General features: G+C 48.8%; 1 protein-coding gene across 4 annotated transcripts in view; it reads left to right on the top strand.

The window, feature by feature from the left end:
• The first annotated feature begins 249 nt into the window (after nt 1-249).
• The window catches only part of LOC110498297 (vam6/Vps39-like protein), a 58,013-nt gene continuing 41,121 nt past the window's right edge, over nt 250-17,141 (top strand). Inside the window, exons 1-9 of one of the 4 annotated variants that reach the window (XM_036955401.1) lie at nt 250-368; nt 871-979; nt 1,402-1,467; nt 1,621-1,685; nt 2,250-2,292; nt 2,460-2,554; nt 2,716-2,814; nt 3,749-3,841; nt 4,155-4,338. In XM_036955401.1, the coding sequence (XP_036811296.1) occupies nt 907-979; nt 1,402-1,467; nt 1,621-1,685; nt 2,250-2,292; nt 2,460-2,554; nt 2,716-2,814; nt 3,749-3,841; nt 4,155-4,338 (718 nt within the window). In that variant the 5' untranslated portion in view covers nt 250-368; nt 871-906. The other 3 variants (XM_036955400.1, XM_036955399.1, XM_036955402.1) reach the window with 3 other exon arrangements.

Below are 17,141 nucleotides of genomic sequence, written 5' to 3'. Positions count from 1 at the left end.
TCCAGGACTAGTCATTTATTATTGTACACTATATGGTTTTGTATTGTTAGATTGTCATGCATTGCAGCCAGGGGTTTGGTATGTTTTTGTAGCAGGAAATAAGGACAACATTAAGGTGAGTCTGTATTGTAATTTCTTATTTGTAAGGTTATTGTATGTCTTTTGGCTGTTTATCCTGCGATTAAAGTGTATTTATATTAATCCCACGTTATTATACAAAATGAATACAACATGTAAATAGTATTCATTTGAGATGGAATTGACCTGCGTGTTGTTCACCCAAGCTTCCTACATCAATGCACGGTATTCTCTCCTCGACCCGGTGCTTAACGGATCGTGAATGTGCGTCTTGTTTTAATTCGTCCCTGGTGAGTTGTACCGACTTCAGTCACATGTCTGCAGAACCCGAGTCTGTAGCAGACGGAACTAGCCAGCCAGCTAGCTAGCCTTTTTTTATTTTACATTTTAGCAAACAGAGTAATTTGCACGAATATTATTTATCTAGTCATTTCTGATTTTCTTGTCAAAATGTAAGTTTATCAAGTGATCGGGTCAAGACTAGTAATGGGATGATGGATATGGAATTTAGTTGGCTTGCTAGCTTGCTTCGTTAGCATTTGTGTGTGTTTGTTAACGCTAACTCAGCTAGCTGGATAGACGAATTTCTTCGTGATTAATTTTTGGATTTAACTTGCTTGGATGTCATGGCTTCAACGAAGTGACAGGAATTATCTTCAAGTCACCAATACGGATTAAATAAACGGTTTGATCGGCTGGGTGGTGGAGAGAGGAGACATGATATTGTAGTGGTGCCTTGTAACGTTGCTCAACGTGACAGTGTTTTTTTTATTGTCATACTGATTGGCTAAGTAAACATTAGCATATAGCTAGCAGGAAAGCTCCACAATGCATGACGCTTACGAACCGGTACCTATCCTGGAGAAACTGCCTCTCCAGATTGACTGCCTTGCGGCCTGGGGTAAGTTGATATTGTCATCTCTCTCTCTCTCTATATATATATCTATATCTATCTATCATCTTAACTAACTAACAACACAAGACCACTCTAGCTGGCTGGTTTGTTTACCATTTTAACGTTAGCCAGCTGATATCTTTACCAGTTTATAGCTTGATGAGTTTTGAGGGGACAGATCATTGTAAACAAAGTCACCCTGTCTTGGGCCACCCTGTCGATGACAGAGAGATTTATTAGAGACCAAGTCATATTTAGTGAATAGCATTGTATTTTAATGGCTCCCAGGTGATGTCCTCATAGGGTGTGTTCCAAATGGCACCCTAATTCCTATTGGTTCTTATCAAGAGTAGTGCACTACATAAGGAAACGGGTGCCGTTTGAGACATGACCATGCTGAGGTCCTTCTATTTCCTATCACGTCACAGAGGACTGGCTTCTAGTTGGGACCAAACCAGGCCATCTGCTGCTCTACAGAATCAAAAAGGATGCAGGTGAATGAGAGAGAGACCTCTGCTTTCAGCCTGTTTTTGTGTGTGTGTGTATTGTTGGCTTCGGTGTGCAATAGTTGCCAGTGTTATTACCTCCATCTTGTAGCAGATGTCTCAAACAAGGAAACATATCCGCTCTCTCTTTCTTCCTCGTAGGTACCAACAGGTTTGAGGTGACTCTGGAGAAATCCAACAAGAACTTCTCCAAGAAGATCCAGCAGGTAGGCAGATGAAGTGAGGACGGAGGGGGCTGGGAGGTCTCTCTCTCTCTCTCTCTCTCTGTCCCCCCCCCCTCCAGGCTTTTAAGGCACTGTCCCAAGAGGACCCCTTTCAGTGACTTGTCTCTGGTAATGTGGGCGGCAGGGTAGCCTAGTGGTTAGAGCGTTGGACTAGTAACCGGAAGGTTGCAAGTTCAAACCCCCGAGCTGACAAGGAACAAATCTGTCGTTCTGCCCCTGAACAGGCAGTTAACCCGTCATTGAAAATAAGAATTTGTTCTTAACTGACTTGCCTAGTTAAATAAAGGTAAAATAAAAAATAAAAAAATGTAGGCACACTTCACATTCTGTTGATGTGACAGGAATTACAAATAACAAAAAGTAGCGTAGATTGAGACCACATCTAGGTGCCACTGTTGTCCCAGATCTGTGATGTGCTATGGCCAACTCCGTTTCTGCCCTTGACTGACAAGGAGTTGGTGACTTCACAGACTGACACTCACTCAGGTTACCATTGTCACCATCTCAGTTTCACCACCTCTGGTCTCTTTCTTCTGTTCCTCGCAGCTCTTCATTGTCTCACAGTACAAGATCCTCATCAGTCTACTAGGTAAAACATTTTCCTCAGCAAACAAACGGCCATATTGTTCACATGAACAATGAGGTTTGGTTATCTCAGTAATCCATAGGTCAAAGGTTGTTTTAAATATTGTCTGTTTGTGTGTGTCTGTGTGCATGCGTACGTGTGTGTCTGCATGTGTGTTCCTCTCTCTACAGAGAACAACATCCATGTCCACGACCTATTGACCTTTCAGCAGATTACTGTGGTCTCCAAGGCCAAAGGGGCAACGCTCTTCGCCTGTGACCTGCAGGTAAAATATACCTCTGGTAACGGAGACATAGTTTGTAAATGTCTTGATGCGAACCAGTTCATTGTATTTATCTGTAGCTCCTGTAAAGATATTCCCTGTCAAATCTGTGAAATTGTATCACAAATTTCTGTTTCGTCTTCTTCTTCTACTTCTTCCTGCAGCTGTCCCCTTCAGGAGAGGCCCAGCTGAGGATGTGTGTTGCAGTGAAGAAGAAGCTTCAGTTGTACTACTGGAAGGACAGGGAGTTCTACGAGCTACAGGTGAGACAGGGAGTTCTACGAGCTACAGGTGAGACAGGGAGTTCTACGAGCTACAGGTGAGACAGGGAGTTCTACGAGCTACAGGTGAGACAGGGAGTTCTATGAGCTACAGGTAAGACAGGGAGTTCTATGAGCTACAGGTAAGACAGGGAGTTCTACGAGCTACAGGTGAGACAGGGAGTTCTATGAGCTACAGGTGAGACAGGGAGTTCTATGAGCTACAGGTGAGACAGGGAGTTCTATGAGCTACAGGTGAGACAGGGAGTTCTACGAGCTACAGGTGAGACAGGAAGTTCTATGAGCTACAGGTGAGACAGGGAGTCCCCGTCCAACCTTGCAGCGATGCTCCCTGTCCAACCTTGCAGCGATGCTCCCTGTCCAACCTTGCAGCGATGCTCCCTGTCCAACCTTGCAGCGATGCTCCTTGTCCAACCTTGCAGCGATGCTCCCTGTCCAACCTTGCAGCGATGCTCCCTGTCCAACCTTGCAGCGATGCTCCCTGTCCAACCTTGCAGCGATGCTCCCCGTCCAACCTGACAGAGCTTGACAGGATCTTTATTTATGGGCATTTACATACACTTAAGTTTTTCTTAACAGAATAGCTAGTGTTTTTCAAATCAATTTAAGTTGGCTATTTTGGTTAATGGCCTCGGTGGCCTGGCAGGTGGCCTCGGTGGCCTGGCAGGTGGCCTCGGTGGCCTGGCAGGTGGCCTCGGTGGCCTGGCAGGTGGCCTGGCAGATTGGGCTCCTCTTGAAGGCCAAATGACCTTACCCATAAAATCACGAAATTCCAGGCCTTCAAGATGGGCGTGTGAGTGGACAGACTCTTACCAGAGAACATGGGAACGATTGAGGAAAATGCAGACCTCACATTTAGAAGGATTTTGTTAACCAATAAGTATTAACCAATAAGTGTTGTTTGTTTGTCTTTCAGGGGGACTTTTCTGCTCCAGACATCCCGAAGTCCATGGCCTGGTGTGAGAACTCCATCTGTGTAGGCTTCAAGAGAGACTACTACCTCATCCGGGTCAGTGGGGCACAAAACAGGAAACACTGTGTGTGGATTTCATGTGAACCTGTGGGAGACATCTTCTAATATGATATATTATCTATACGAGCTATTATTCTGAAGAGGGGCTTTGACCTCTTTCTCAATTTACCCTCTTCGTCCGCACTGATCGGAGAAGACTTGACAAGTTAACAATGGTATGGTAGAAGCTTATAATTAGCTTTCACCTGGTCAGTTGTTTCAGCTCCGAATCAGGACAGGAGTGGATAGAAGGAGGTTGTGTGTTTTTACCCCTCTTGTATCCTCAGACCTCTCCTCTGTTATCCTCCAGATGGATGGCCGTGGCTCCATCAAGGAGCTCTTCCCCACGGGGAAGCAGCTGGAGCCCCTGGTGGTTCCCCTGGCTGATGGGAAGGTGGCGGTGGGCCAGGATGACCTCACGGTGGTGCTCAACGAGGAAGGGGTCTGCACTCAGAAGTGTGCCCTCAACTGGACTGACATCCCCATTGATATGGGTACTTATGTTCCCTTGTTATAGTTTCTTTCCCGTGGCTCAGCAGTATGTAGATTCATATCCTGCCTTTCTGGTATTAGATAATGGCTATGCTTAAATGACTTTACGCCATATTGTTTGTCTCCAGACTTGCTACTTCTTTTTTGTTTCAAGTTTTTGTGTAGTCTACTTCACACTTACGATGCAATATTAACCAATGACTTACTGTTGGCTATGTTTTGTCGTCTACAGACTGAATGCCACTTCGTGTTCTATTTGGACTACTCGGCGTGTTATGGTTGGAACGTGAAAATGATGGGGCCGTACTTGCGAACATAAGCAGCCATTTTTAAATGTAAACTAATTTTTCTAATTTAAAAGAAATTGTCGCTCAACTTGCACGGGAGAGAATGCTAAATTATAGCTGGTCCCATAAGATAACATAGCTAACATTAGCCCTGTGCTAACCTCGCCAGGTGACAGTGATTTATGTTCTGAAACCATTTTTTTTTTTTTACAATTTTAATCAGCCTATCAAAGAGTTTAGACTTTATATCCACCAACCAATGGTATTTCTTAAAATAGGTAAAACCACCAACCACTAGAGGGATATTTTAAACCTAGAAATTCAAGGTTTGCGTTTGTTCCTTTTGGTCTGTAACAGAATGTTGTGTGCCAACATTGATCCTTGGCAAGACTACTACTAATGTTAGACATTTTCACATGTATGAAACAACTGCCACATTATCTGTTTATCACGTTTATTGGTCACGTGCAGATGTTACTGCGGGTTTAACGAAAACCATGTGGTTTTACGGATGAAATATGGACATTTATCATGCATCGTGAAAAGAAAAGCAAAGAGCCTTTGTCAAATATCAGCCATGATCACCATCACTTTTAGGTGGCTGAAGTGGTTGACCAAGACCATAGTGGCCCACTGCTGAAGTGGTTGACTCCAAGACCATAGTGGCCCACTGCTGAAGTGGTTGACCAAGACCATAGTGGCCCACTGCTGAAGTGTTTGACTCCAAGTCCATAGTGGCCCACTGCTGAAGTGGTTGACCAAGACCATAGTGGCCCACTGCTGAAGTGGTTGACTCCAATACCATAGTGGCCCACTGCTGAAGTGTTTGACTCCAAGTCCATAGTGGCCCACTGCTGAAGTGGTTGACCAAGACCATAGTGGCCCACTGCTGAAGTGGTTGACTCCAAGACCATAGTGGCCCACTGCTGAAGTGGTTGACCAAGTCCATAGTGGCCCACTGCTGAAGTGGTTGACCAAGACCATAGTGGCCCACTGCTGAAGTGGTTGACTCCAAGACCATAGTGGCCCACTGCTGAAGTGGTTGACTCCAATACCATAGTGGCCCACTGCTGAAGTGTTTGACTCCAAGTCCATAGTGGCCCACTGCTGAAGTGTTTGACTCCAAGTCCATAGTGGCCCACTGCTGAAGTGTTTGACTCCAAGTCCATAGTGGCCCACTGCTGAAGTGTTTGACTCCAATACCATAGTGGCCCACTGCTGAAGTGTTTGACTCCAAGTCCATAGTGGCCCACTGCTGAAGTGTTTGACTCCAAGTCCATAGTGGCCCACTGCTGAAGTGTTTGACTCCAAGTCCATAGTGTACTTTAACCATGGGTTCGAACCCACTTCGTGTCAATACTTTTTTTTGTTGAGAAAAAAACTGTTCCTTTCCTTGTTGCTCGATTCAAAACTCATGTGATGAAGTGGATGATTATTATAAGGCATAGCCTTTAGAACGCTGTAGGCATAAGAATACAGCCAACTAGTGATAGTGTAGGCTAACATCTCCCCACCAGGAGGGGGCGTAGTCGCTTCATGGGTAGGCACCACCAGGCTTTCACCTCAGTGGCCTGCAAGCCATGGCGACATATGGAATAGGACCAAGGTGGTTAATGGGGTTGATCGTGAATTGAGGGTGTACCATACAAAGTGCCATATGCATTAGTAGGTTAGGACATTAGGACACTGTCTGATGTGAATGGATGTAGGCTATAGCTATGTTAGACTTCCTATAGAAGTCTACAGAAAATGATCATTTGTATTTATTAGGGATCCACATTAGTTCCTGCCAAGGCAGCAGCTACTCTTCCTGGGGTTTATTATGGATCCCTATTAGTTCCTGTCAAGGCAGCAGCTACTCTTCCTGGGGTTTATTATGGATACCCATTAGTTCCTGCCAAGGTAGCAGCTACTCTTCCTGGGGTTTATTATGGATCCCTATTAGTTCCTGTCAAGGCAGCAGCTACTCTTCCTGGGGTTTATTATGGATACCCATTAGTTCCTGCCAAGGCAGCAGCTACTCTTCCTGGGGTTTATTATGGATCCCTATTAGTTCCTGCCAAGGCAGCAGCTACTCTTCCTGGGGTTTATTATGGATCCCCATTAGTTCCTGCCAAGGCAGCAGCTACTCTTCCTGGGGTTTATTATGGATCCCCATTAGTTCCTGCCAAGGCAGCAGCTACTCTTCCTGGGGTTTATTATGGATCCCTATTAGTTCCTGCCAAGGCAGCAGCTACTCTTCCTGGGGTTTATTATTGATCCCCATTAGTTCCTGTCAAGGCAGCAGCTACTCTTCCTGGGGTTTATTATGGATCCCCATTAGTTCCTGCCAAGGCAGCAGCTACTCTTCCTGGGGTTTATTATGGATCCCCATTAGTTCCTGCCAGGGCAGCAGCTACTCTTCCTGTGGTTTATTATGGATCCCCATTAGTTCCTGTCAAGGCAGCAGCTACTCTTCCTGGGGTTTATTGTGGATCCCCATTAGTTCCTGCCAAGGCAGCAGCTACTCTTCCTGTGGTTTATTATGGATCCCCATTAGTTCCTGCCAAGGCAGCAGCTACTCTTCCTGGGGTTTATTATGGATCCCTATTAGTTCCTGCCAAGGCAGCAGCTACTCTTCCTGGGGTTTATTATTGATCCCCATTAGTTCCTGCCAAGGCAGCAGCTACTCTTCCTGGGTTCCAGCAAAATGAAGGCAGTTTATACAATTTTAAAAACATTACAATACATTGACTGTGTGTCCTCAGGCCCCTCCTCCACCACTACCACATATATACAGTACTAAATCCATGTGTATGCGTGTGTGTGTAGTGCGTATGCTATCGTGTGTGTGTCTGTGCCAATGTTTGTTGCTTCACAGTCCCCGCTCTCCAATAAGGTGTTTTAAAAAAAATATATATGTTTTTTTAAATCTAATTTTACAGCTGGCATGAGTTCCTTGATGTGGAATAGAGTTCCATGTGGTCTTGGCTCTATGTAGTACTGTGGAATAGAGTTCCATGTAGTCATGTCTCTATGTAGTACTGTGGAATAGAGTTCCATGTAGTCATGGTTCTATGTAGTACTGTGGAATAGAGTTCCATGTGGTCTTGGCTCTATGTAGTACTGTGGAATAGAGTTCCATGTGGTCTTGGCTCTATGTAGTACTGTGGAATAGAGTTCCATGTAGTCGTAGCTCTATGTAGTACTGTGGAATAGAGTTCCATGTAGTCATGGCTCTATGTAGTACTGTGGAATAGAGTTCCATGTAGTCATGGCTCTACGTAGTACTGTGGAATAGAGTTCCATGTAGTCATGGCTCTACGTAGTACTGTGGAATAGAGTTCCATGTAGTCATGGCTCTACGTAGTACTGTGTGCCTTCTGTGGTGACTTGACATGACTTTATCAAATAGAAGTAATTCTCCATCAGATACTGATACAGCCCAGTGTTACTCCCTTAATACTGTTGATATGAGTCCTCTGGACTCGTGATTAAACTGCAATACTGCCATCTGCAGGACCACTAGATATGACCACCTAAAATCCTACTGTTCACTCTGTAATGCTCATCCTCCAGTCTAATATCACATATGTAACAAATCAGATGGGGAGGGGAACGGACAGACCCGTGTGACATTAGAATCCAATCTGGGGGGCGATTACGTGGACTAGGCACTTCACATCTGTTTTGGGGAGGCAGGTGGCCTGGTGGTTGGAGGAGGCAGGGTGGCCTAGTGGTTGGAGGAGGCAGGGTGGCCTAGTGGTTGGGGGAGGCAGGGTGGCCTAGTGGTTGGAGGAGGCAGGGTGGCCTAGTGGTTGGAGGAGGCAGGGTGGCCTAGTGGTTGGAGGAGGCAGGGTGGCCTAGTGGTTGGAGGAGGCAGGGTGGCCTAGTGGTTGGAGGAGGCAGGGTGGCCTAGTGGTTGGAGGAGGCAGGGTGGCCTAGTGGTTGGAGGAGGCAATAATACCCCTGTCGTCCAGATTGGTTGTAAAACCCCTGTCGTCCAGCAGGGCTGTTGATAACAGGTTGGTTGTAATACCCCTGTCGTCCAGCAGGGCTGTTGATAACAGTTTGGTTGTAATACCCCTGTCGTCCAGCAGGGGGCAGTAAGATTCCGGTTTGATGTTCCTATCCGGTAGGTGAGATGAGTTTTGAGGGGATTGTATTTTAGACAGGGACTCCTTGTTAGCTCTCTCATCCACAATCACTCTCTTTTCTAAAAACAATGTTTCATTATTTTTTTTTCTCGTCCTCAGTGTCATTTTATATCTTACAGTTAATATATAATAAATATATCCCATTTTAGCAGATGCTTTTATCCCGAATTAGTTCAACCGTACACACACGTTTTCATATGGGTTGTCCAGGGAATCGAACCCACTGTCCTGCCATTGCAAGCACCATACTCAACCAACTGAGGACAACCCAACCCAGGACATGCTGTGTTGTCAGTTTGAGTACAGGTGACCTGGGGAACATAATGTGGAGCCGTCTGTTTTGCCCTGAACGTGTCCGCTTTGCTAAAGGCCTTTTTCAGACAAAAGAAGATGCAAATGAAGTCTTTTTTTTTGTTTTTAAAGACTCTTTGTCTTCCGTCTGCATCGTTGGAATGCAGAAGTAACAGTCTGAGAGGGGAAATGAAGGCTCCAAGCTACGGAGGTTTCAATTCAAACAGCAATTTCCTCGTTTACATTGAGCCGACCAATCGTGTGGTTTTGGCAGGAGGCTGGACGGGAAGAGAATCGGCCAAGCGTTATGTCCACACATCTCTATATTCACGGTCATGCTCATCACACACACACACACACATAGTACATAGTCTGATAATTTGTCTGATATTTGCTATTAATGCTTACTCTAAGACCTTGGATCTCCCCCTGGGTTCAGCCAGTCCCCCCCCCCATCCTTCTCCTCAGTTCAGCCAGTCCCCCCCCCCATCCTTCTCCTCAGTTCAGCCAGTCCCCCCCCATCCTTCTCCTCAGTTCAGCCAGTCCCCCCCCATCCTTCTCCTCAGTTCAGCCAGTCCCCCCCATCCTTCTCCTCAGTTCAGCCAGTCCCCCCCATCCTTCTCCTCAGTTCAGCCAGTCCCCCCCATCCTTCTCCTCAGTTCAGCCAGTCCCCCCCCATCCTTCTCCTCAGTTCAGCCAGTCCCCCCTATCCTTCTCCTCAGTTCAGCCAGTCCCCCCCATCCTTCTCCTCAGTTCAGCCAGTCCCCCCCATCCTTCTCCTCAGTTCAGCCAGTCCCCCCATCCTTCTCCTCAGTTCAGCCAGTCCTCCCCCCCCTCCTTCTCCTCAGTTCAGCCAGCCCCCCCCCCTCCTTCTCCTCAGTTCAGCCAGTCCCCCCCCCCATCCTTCTCCTCAGTTCAGCCAGTCCCCCCCCTCCATCCTTCTCCTCAGTTCAGCCAGTCCCCCCCCCCTCCATCCTTCTCCTCAGTTCAGCCAGTCCCCCCCCCCATCCTTCTCCTCAGTTCAGCCAGTCCCCCCCCATCCTTCTCCTCAGTTCAGCCAGTCCCCCCCATCCTTCTCCTCAGTTCAGCCAGTCCCCCCCCCCCCATCCTTCTCCTCAGTTCAGCCAGTCCCCCCCCCCTCCTTCTCCTCAGTTCAGCCAGTCCCCCCCCCCCATCCTTCTCCTCAGTTCAGCCAGTCCCCCCCATCCTTCTCCTCAGTTCAGCCAGCCCCCCCCATCCTTCTCCTCAGTTCAGCCAGTCCCCCCCCCATCCTTCTCCTCAGTTCAGCCAGTCCCCCCCCCCATCCTTCTCCTCAGTTCAGCCATTCCCCCCCCCTCCTTCTCCTCAGTTCAGCCAGTCCCCCCCCATCCTTCTCCTCAGTTCAGCCAGTCCTCCCCCCATCCTTCTCCTCAGTTCAGCCAGTCCTCCCCCCATCCTTCTCCTCAGTTCAGCCAGCCCCCCCCCCCCCTTCTCCTCAGTTCAGCCAGTCCCCCCCCCCCCTCCATCCTTCTCCTCAGTTCAGCCAGTCCCCCCATCCTTCTCCTCAGTTCAGCCAGTCCCCCCCCCCCATCCTTCTCCTCAGTTCAGCCAGTCCCCCCCCTCCTTCTCCTCAGTTCAGCCAGTCCCCCCCCTTTTTCTCCTCAGTTCAGCCAGTCCCCCCCCATCCTTCTCCTCAGTTCAGCCAGTCCCCCCCCCCATCCTTCTCCTCAGTTCAGCCAGTCCCCCCCCCCATCCTTCTCCTCAGTTCAGCCAGTCCCCCCCCATCCTTCTCCTCAGTTCAGCCAGTCCCCCCCCTTTTTCTCCTCAGTTCAGCCAGTCCCCCCCCATCCTTCTCCTCAGTTCAGCCAGTCCCCCCCTCCATCCTTCTCCTCAGTTCAGCCAGTCCCCCCCCCCATCCTTCTCCTCAGTTCAGCCAGTCCCCCCCCATCCTTCTCCTCAGTTCAGCCAGTCCCCCCCCCATCCTTCTCCTCAGTTCAGCCAGTCCTCCCCCATCCTTCTCCTCAGTTCAGCCAGTCCCCCCCCCCATCCTTCTCCTCAGTTCAGCCAGCCCCCCCCTCCTCCTTCTCCTCAGTTCAGCCAGTCCCCCCCATCCTTCTCCTCAGTTCAGCCAGTCCCCACCCCTATCCTTCTCCTCAGTTCAGCCAGTCCCCCCCCATCCTTCTCCTCAGTTCAGCCTGTCCTCCCCCCCATCCTTCTCCTCAGTTCAGCCAGTCCTCCCCCCCATCCTTCTCCTCAGTTCAGCCAGTCCCCCCCCATCCTTCTCCTCAGTTCAGCCAGTCCCCACCCCTATCCTTCTCCTCAGTTCAGCCAGTCCCCACCCCTATCCTTCTCCTCAGTTCAGCCAGTCCCCCCCCATCCTTCTCCTCAGTTCAGCCAGTCCTCCCCCCCATCCTTCTCCTCAGTTCAGCCAGTCCTCCCCCCATCCTTCTCCTCAGTTCAGCCAGTCCCCCCCCATCCTTCTCCTCAGTTCAGCCAGTCCCCACCCCTATCCTTCTCCTCAGTTCAGCCAGTCCCCCCCCATCCTTCTCCTCAGTTCAGCCAGTCCCCCCCCCCATCCTTCTCCTCAGTTCAGCCAGTCCCCCCCCATCCTTCTCCTCAGTTCAGCCAGTCCCCCCCCATCCTTCTCCTCAGTTCAGCCAGTCCCCACCACCCCATCCTTCTCCTCAGTTCAGCCAGTCCCCACCACCCCATCCTTCTCCTCAGTTCAGCCAGTCCCCACCCCCCATCCTTCTCCTCAGTTCAGCCAGCCCCCCCCCCATCCTTCTCCTCAGTTCAGTCAGTCCCCCCCCATCCTTCTCCTCAGTTCAGCCAGTCCCCCCCCCCATCCTTCTCAGTTCAGCCAGTCCCCCCCCATCCTTTTGCTCAGTTCAGCCAGCCCCCCCCCCCATCCTTCTCCTCAGTTCAGCCAGTCCCCCCCATCCTTCTCCTCAGTTCAGCCAGTCCCCCCCCCACCACCCCATCCTTCTCCTCAGTTCAACCAGTCCCCACCCCCATCCTTCTCCTCAGTTCAGCCAGTCCCCCCCCCATCCTTCTCCTCAGTTCAGCCAGTCCCCACCACCCCATCCTTCTCCTTAGTTCAGCCAGTCCCCACCCCCCCATCCTTCTCCTCAGTTCAGCCAGTCCCCACCCCCCCATCCTTCTCAGTTCAGCCAGTCCCCACCCCCCCATCCTTCTCCTCAGTTCAGCCAGTCCCCACCACCCCATCCTTCTCCTCAGTTCAGCCAGTCCCCCCCCATCCCATCCTTCTCCTCAGTTCAGCCAGTCCCCCCCCATCCCATCCTTCTCCTCAGTTCAGCCAGTCCCCCCCCCCATCCTTCTCCTCAGTTCAGCCAGTCCCCACCACCCCATCCTTCTCCTCAGTTCAGCCACTCCCCCCCCCCCATCCTTCTCCTCAGTTCAGCCAGTCCCCACCACCCCATCCTTCTCCTCAGTTCAGCCAGTCCCCCCCCCCATCCTTCTCCTCAGTTCAGCCAGTCCCCCCCCATCCTTCTCCTCAGTTCAGCCAGTCACCCCCCCCATCCTTCTCCTCAGTTCAGCCAGTCCCCCCCATCCTTCTCCTCAGTTCAGCCAGTCCCCCCCCCACCACCCCATCCTTCTCCTCAGTTCAACCAGTCCCCACCCCCATCCTTCTCCTCAGTTCAGCCAGTCCCCCCCCATCCTTCTCCTCAGTTCAGCCAGTCCCCACCACCCCATCCTTCTCCTTAGTTCAGCCAGTCCCCACCCCCCCATCCTTCTCCTCAGTTCAGCCAGTCCCCACCCCCCCATCCTTCTCCTCAGTTCAGCCAGTCCCCACCACCCCATCCTTCTCCTCAGTTCAGCCAGTCCCCCCCCATCCCATCCTTCTCCTCAGTTCAGCCAGTCCCCCCCCATCCCATCCTTCTCCTCAGTTCAGCCAGTCCCCCCCCCATCCTTCTCCTCAGTTCAGCCAGTCCCCACCACCCCATCCTTCTCCTCAGTTCAGCCAGTCCCCACCACCCCATCCTTCTCCTCAGTTCAGCCAGTCCCCACCACCCCATCCTTCTCCTCAGTTCAGCCAGTCCCCACCCCCCCCATCCTTCTCCTCAGTTCAGCCAGTCCCCACCCCCCCCCATCCTTCTCCTCAGTTCAGCCATCCATCGTCCCAGGCTGTTCTAATATGTTATTCTATGGCTGTAGATAGCTGGCGCTACCAAGATTTCCTCCCTGCCCTGCTAGCCTCCTGGGCTCCAGTCTCTACACAGCCAGACACCTCATGTTGGAAGACTTGAGGCAAATTTCTGATCCCAAAGTTGTTTGTGAACACTTTTAGTCGGTCTTATTCCTGTGTAGGTAGTGTCCAAAACACTGAAAAATGTATCTGAAGATTCTTATTTTAATTTTTTTTAAACCTTTATTTAACTTGTCAAGTCAGTTAAAGAAAAAAAAATATTATTTTCAATGACGGCCTAGGAACAGTGGGTTAACTGCCTTGTTCAGGGGAACAGTGGGTTAACTGCCATGTTCAGGGGAACAGTGGGTTAACTGCCTTGTTCAGGGGAACAGTGGGTTTAACTGTCTTGTTCAGGGGAACAGTGGGTTAACTGCCATGTTCAGGGGAACAGTGGGTTAACTGCCTTGTTCAGGGGAACAGTGGGTTAACTGCCTTGTTCAGGGGAACAGTGGGTTAACTGCCTTGTTCAGGGGAACAGTGGGTTAACTGCCTTGTTCAGGGGAACAGTGGGTTAACTGCCATGTTCAGGGGAACAGTGGGTTAACTGCCTTGTTCAGGGGAACAGTGGGTTTAACTGTCTTGTTCAGGGGAACAGTGGGTTAACTGCCTTGTTCAGGGGAACAGTGGGTTAACTGCCTTGTTCAGGGGAACAGTGGGTTAACTGCCTTGTTCAGGGGAACAGTGGGTTAACTGCCATGTTCAGGGGAACAGTGGGTTAACTGCCTTGTTCAGGGGAACAGTGGGTTATAACTGCCTTGTTCGGGGGAACAGTGGGTTAACTGCCTTGTTCGGGGGAACAGTGGGTTAACTGCCTTGTTCAGGGGAACAGCGGGTTAACTGCCTTGTTCAGGGGAACAGTGGGTTAACTGCCTTGCTCAGGGGAACAGTGGGTTAACTGCCTTGTTCAGGAGAACAGTGGGTTAACTGCCTTGTTCAGGGGAACAGCGGGTTAACTGCCTTGTTCAGGGGAACAGTGGGTTAGCTGCCTTGTTCAGGGGAACAGTGGGTTAACTGCCTTGTTCAGGGGAACAGCGGGTTAACTGCCTTGTTCAGGGGAACAGCGGGTTAACTGCCTTGTTCAGGGGAACAGCGGGTTAACTGCCTTGTTCAGGGGAACAGTGGGTTAACTGCCTTGTTCAGGGGAACAGCGGGTCAACTGCCTTGTTCAGGGGAACAGTGGGTTAACTGCCTTGTCATTTCGGGGATTTGATCTTGCAATCTTTCGGTTACTAGTCCAACGCTCTAACCACTAGGCTACCCTGCCACCCCGAGGAGTTAATGCTTGTGTATTATGGATAGTGGCCACACTGATTGTCGCTACAGTATCTCTGCATTCAAATTGACCTTTGATAAAATGCAATTGTGTTAATTGTCGGTAGTTTATGTCTGCCCATACCATAACCCCACCGCCACTATGGGGCACTCTGTTCACAATTGTGACATCAGGTGAAGAAGCCGGATGTGGAGGTCCTGGGCTAGCGTGGTTACACATGATCTGTAGTTGTGAGGCCGGTTGGACGTTATGCCAAATTCTTTAAAGGCGGCTTAGTTCTCTGGCAACAGCTCTGGTGGACATTCCTACAGTCAGCATTCCAATTGCAAGCTCCCTCAAAACCTGAGACATCTGTGGCATTGTGTTGTGTAACAAAACGGCACTATTTAGTGGCCTTGTATTCAAATCAAATTGTATTGGTCACATACACATGGTTAGCAGATGTTATTGGTTACATGTTTAGCACATGTTATTGGTCACATGGTTAGCAGATGTTATTGGTCACATACACATGGTTAGCAGATGTTATTGGTCACATGTTTAGCACATGTTATTGGTCACATGGTTAGCAGATGTTATTGGTTACATACACATGGTTAGCAGATGTTATTGGTTACATACACATGGTTAGCAGATGTTATTGGTTACATGTTTAGCACATGTTATTGGTCACATGGTTAGCAGATGTTATTGGTCACATACACATGGCTAGCAGATGTTATTGGTCACATACACATGGTTAGCAGATGTTATTGGTCACATACACATGGTTAGCAGATGTTATTGGTCACATGGTTAGCAGATGTTATTGGTCACATACACATGGTTAGCAGATGCTATTGGTCACATGTTTAGCACATGTTATTGGTCACATGGTTAGCAGATGTTATTGGTTACATACACATGGTTAGCAGATGTTATTGGTCACATGTTTAGCACATGTTATTGGTCACATGGTTAGCAGATGTTATTGGTCACATGGTTAGCAGATGTTATTGGTCACATGTTTAGCACATGTTATTGGTCACATGGTTAGCAGATGTTATTGGTCACATGGTTAGCAGATGTTATTGGTCACATACACATGGTTAGCAGATGTTATTGGTCACATACACATGGTTAGCAGATGTTATTGTTCACATACACATGGTTAGCAGATGTTATTGGTCACATACACATGGTTAGCAGATGTTATTGGTCACATACACATGGTTAGCAGATGTTATTGGTCACATGGTTAGCAGATGTTAATGCGAGTGTAGTGAAATGCTTGTGCTTCTAGCTCCCGACAGTGCAGTAATATCTAACCAGTAATCTAACCTAACAATATGCAGCATTCAGTCTAATTTAGTCTCTCTGATATCCAATAGTTATGTTTGTAATAACATGTAAGGTTTTCTGGGCTAACAATGTAAGAAATAATATATTTAACTAAATACTGCACAGTTTCCGAACGACTAGAATCGAGGCACTTCTCTGTCGGCGCCATTTTTAATCAAGCTGAGAGAACAGTCTATTGTCCCCCAGCACAAGGTGCACCTGTGTAATGATCATACGGTTAAATCAGCATCTTGATATGCCACACCTGTTGTGGATGGATTATCTTGTGCAAAACATTTGACTGAAATAAGCTTTTTGTGCAGTATGGAACATTTCTGGGATCTTTTATTTCAGCTCATGAAACATGGGACCAATACTTGTTGTGTTTATTTTTGTGTTCAGTGTAAATGCCTGCTGCCACTGTATTGACGCCATGGGACACATAGCGTACTATGCTTTGTTATGGCCGATTAGATTGCCCTCGTCGTCCTGATCCTCACCGGTTGCATCACCGCCTGGTATGGCAACTGCTCGGCGTCCGACCGACCGTAAGGCGCTACAGAGGGTAGTGTGTACGGCCCAGTACATCACTGGGGCCAAGCTTCCTGCCATCCAGGACCTATATACCAGGCGGTGTCAGAGGAAGGCCCTAAAAATAGTCAAAGACTCCAGTGACCCCAGTCATAGACTGTTGGCTCTAGTACCACATGGCAAGCGGTACCGGAGCGCCAAGTCTAGGTCCAAAAGGCTCCTTAACAGCTTCTACCCCCCAAGCCATAAGACTGCTGAACAATTCATCAAATGACTACCCAGACTATTTACATTGTTTCAGAAAGTAGGCTGGCCCTCTCTTGGAAGTTTTTGGTACAGTGCCTTCAGAAGGTATTCACACCCCTTGACTTTTTACACATTTAGTTGTTGAAGCCTGAATTTAAAATGGATTAAAATTAGGTCTACACACACACACACAATACCCCATAATGTTAAAGTGGAATTTTGTTAGTAGAAAATGTTCTACATTTATAAATTAAACATTTTTAGTCAGGAAGGGAACCGCTCTGGGATTTCACCATGAAGCCAATGGTGACTTTAAAACAGTTACATAGTTTAATGGCTGTGATAGGAGACAACTGAGGATGGATCAACAACAGTGTAGTTACTCCACAATACTATACTGTAAGCACAGGCTTACAGACAAAATCCTAGAAGAAAACCTGGTTCAGTCTGCTTTCCACCAGACACTGGGAGATGAATTCATCTTTCAACAGGACAATAACCTAAAACACAAGGCCAAATCTACACTGCAGTT

Source organism: Oncorhynchus mykiss, chromosome 19, assembly GCF_013265735.2.
Source record: "Oncorhynchus mykiss isolate Arlee chromosome 19, USDA_OmykA_1.1, whole genome shotgun sequence".
Taxonomy (NCBI): domain Eukaryota; kingdom Metazoa; phylum Chordata; class Actinopteri; order Salmoniformes; family Salmonidae; genus Oncorhynchus; species Oncorhynchus mykiss.
Note: the sequence above shows the minus strand (reverse complement) of the source record. Positions and strands in the feature narration are given on the sequence as shown.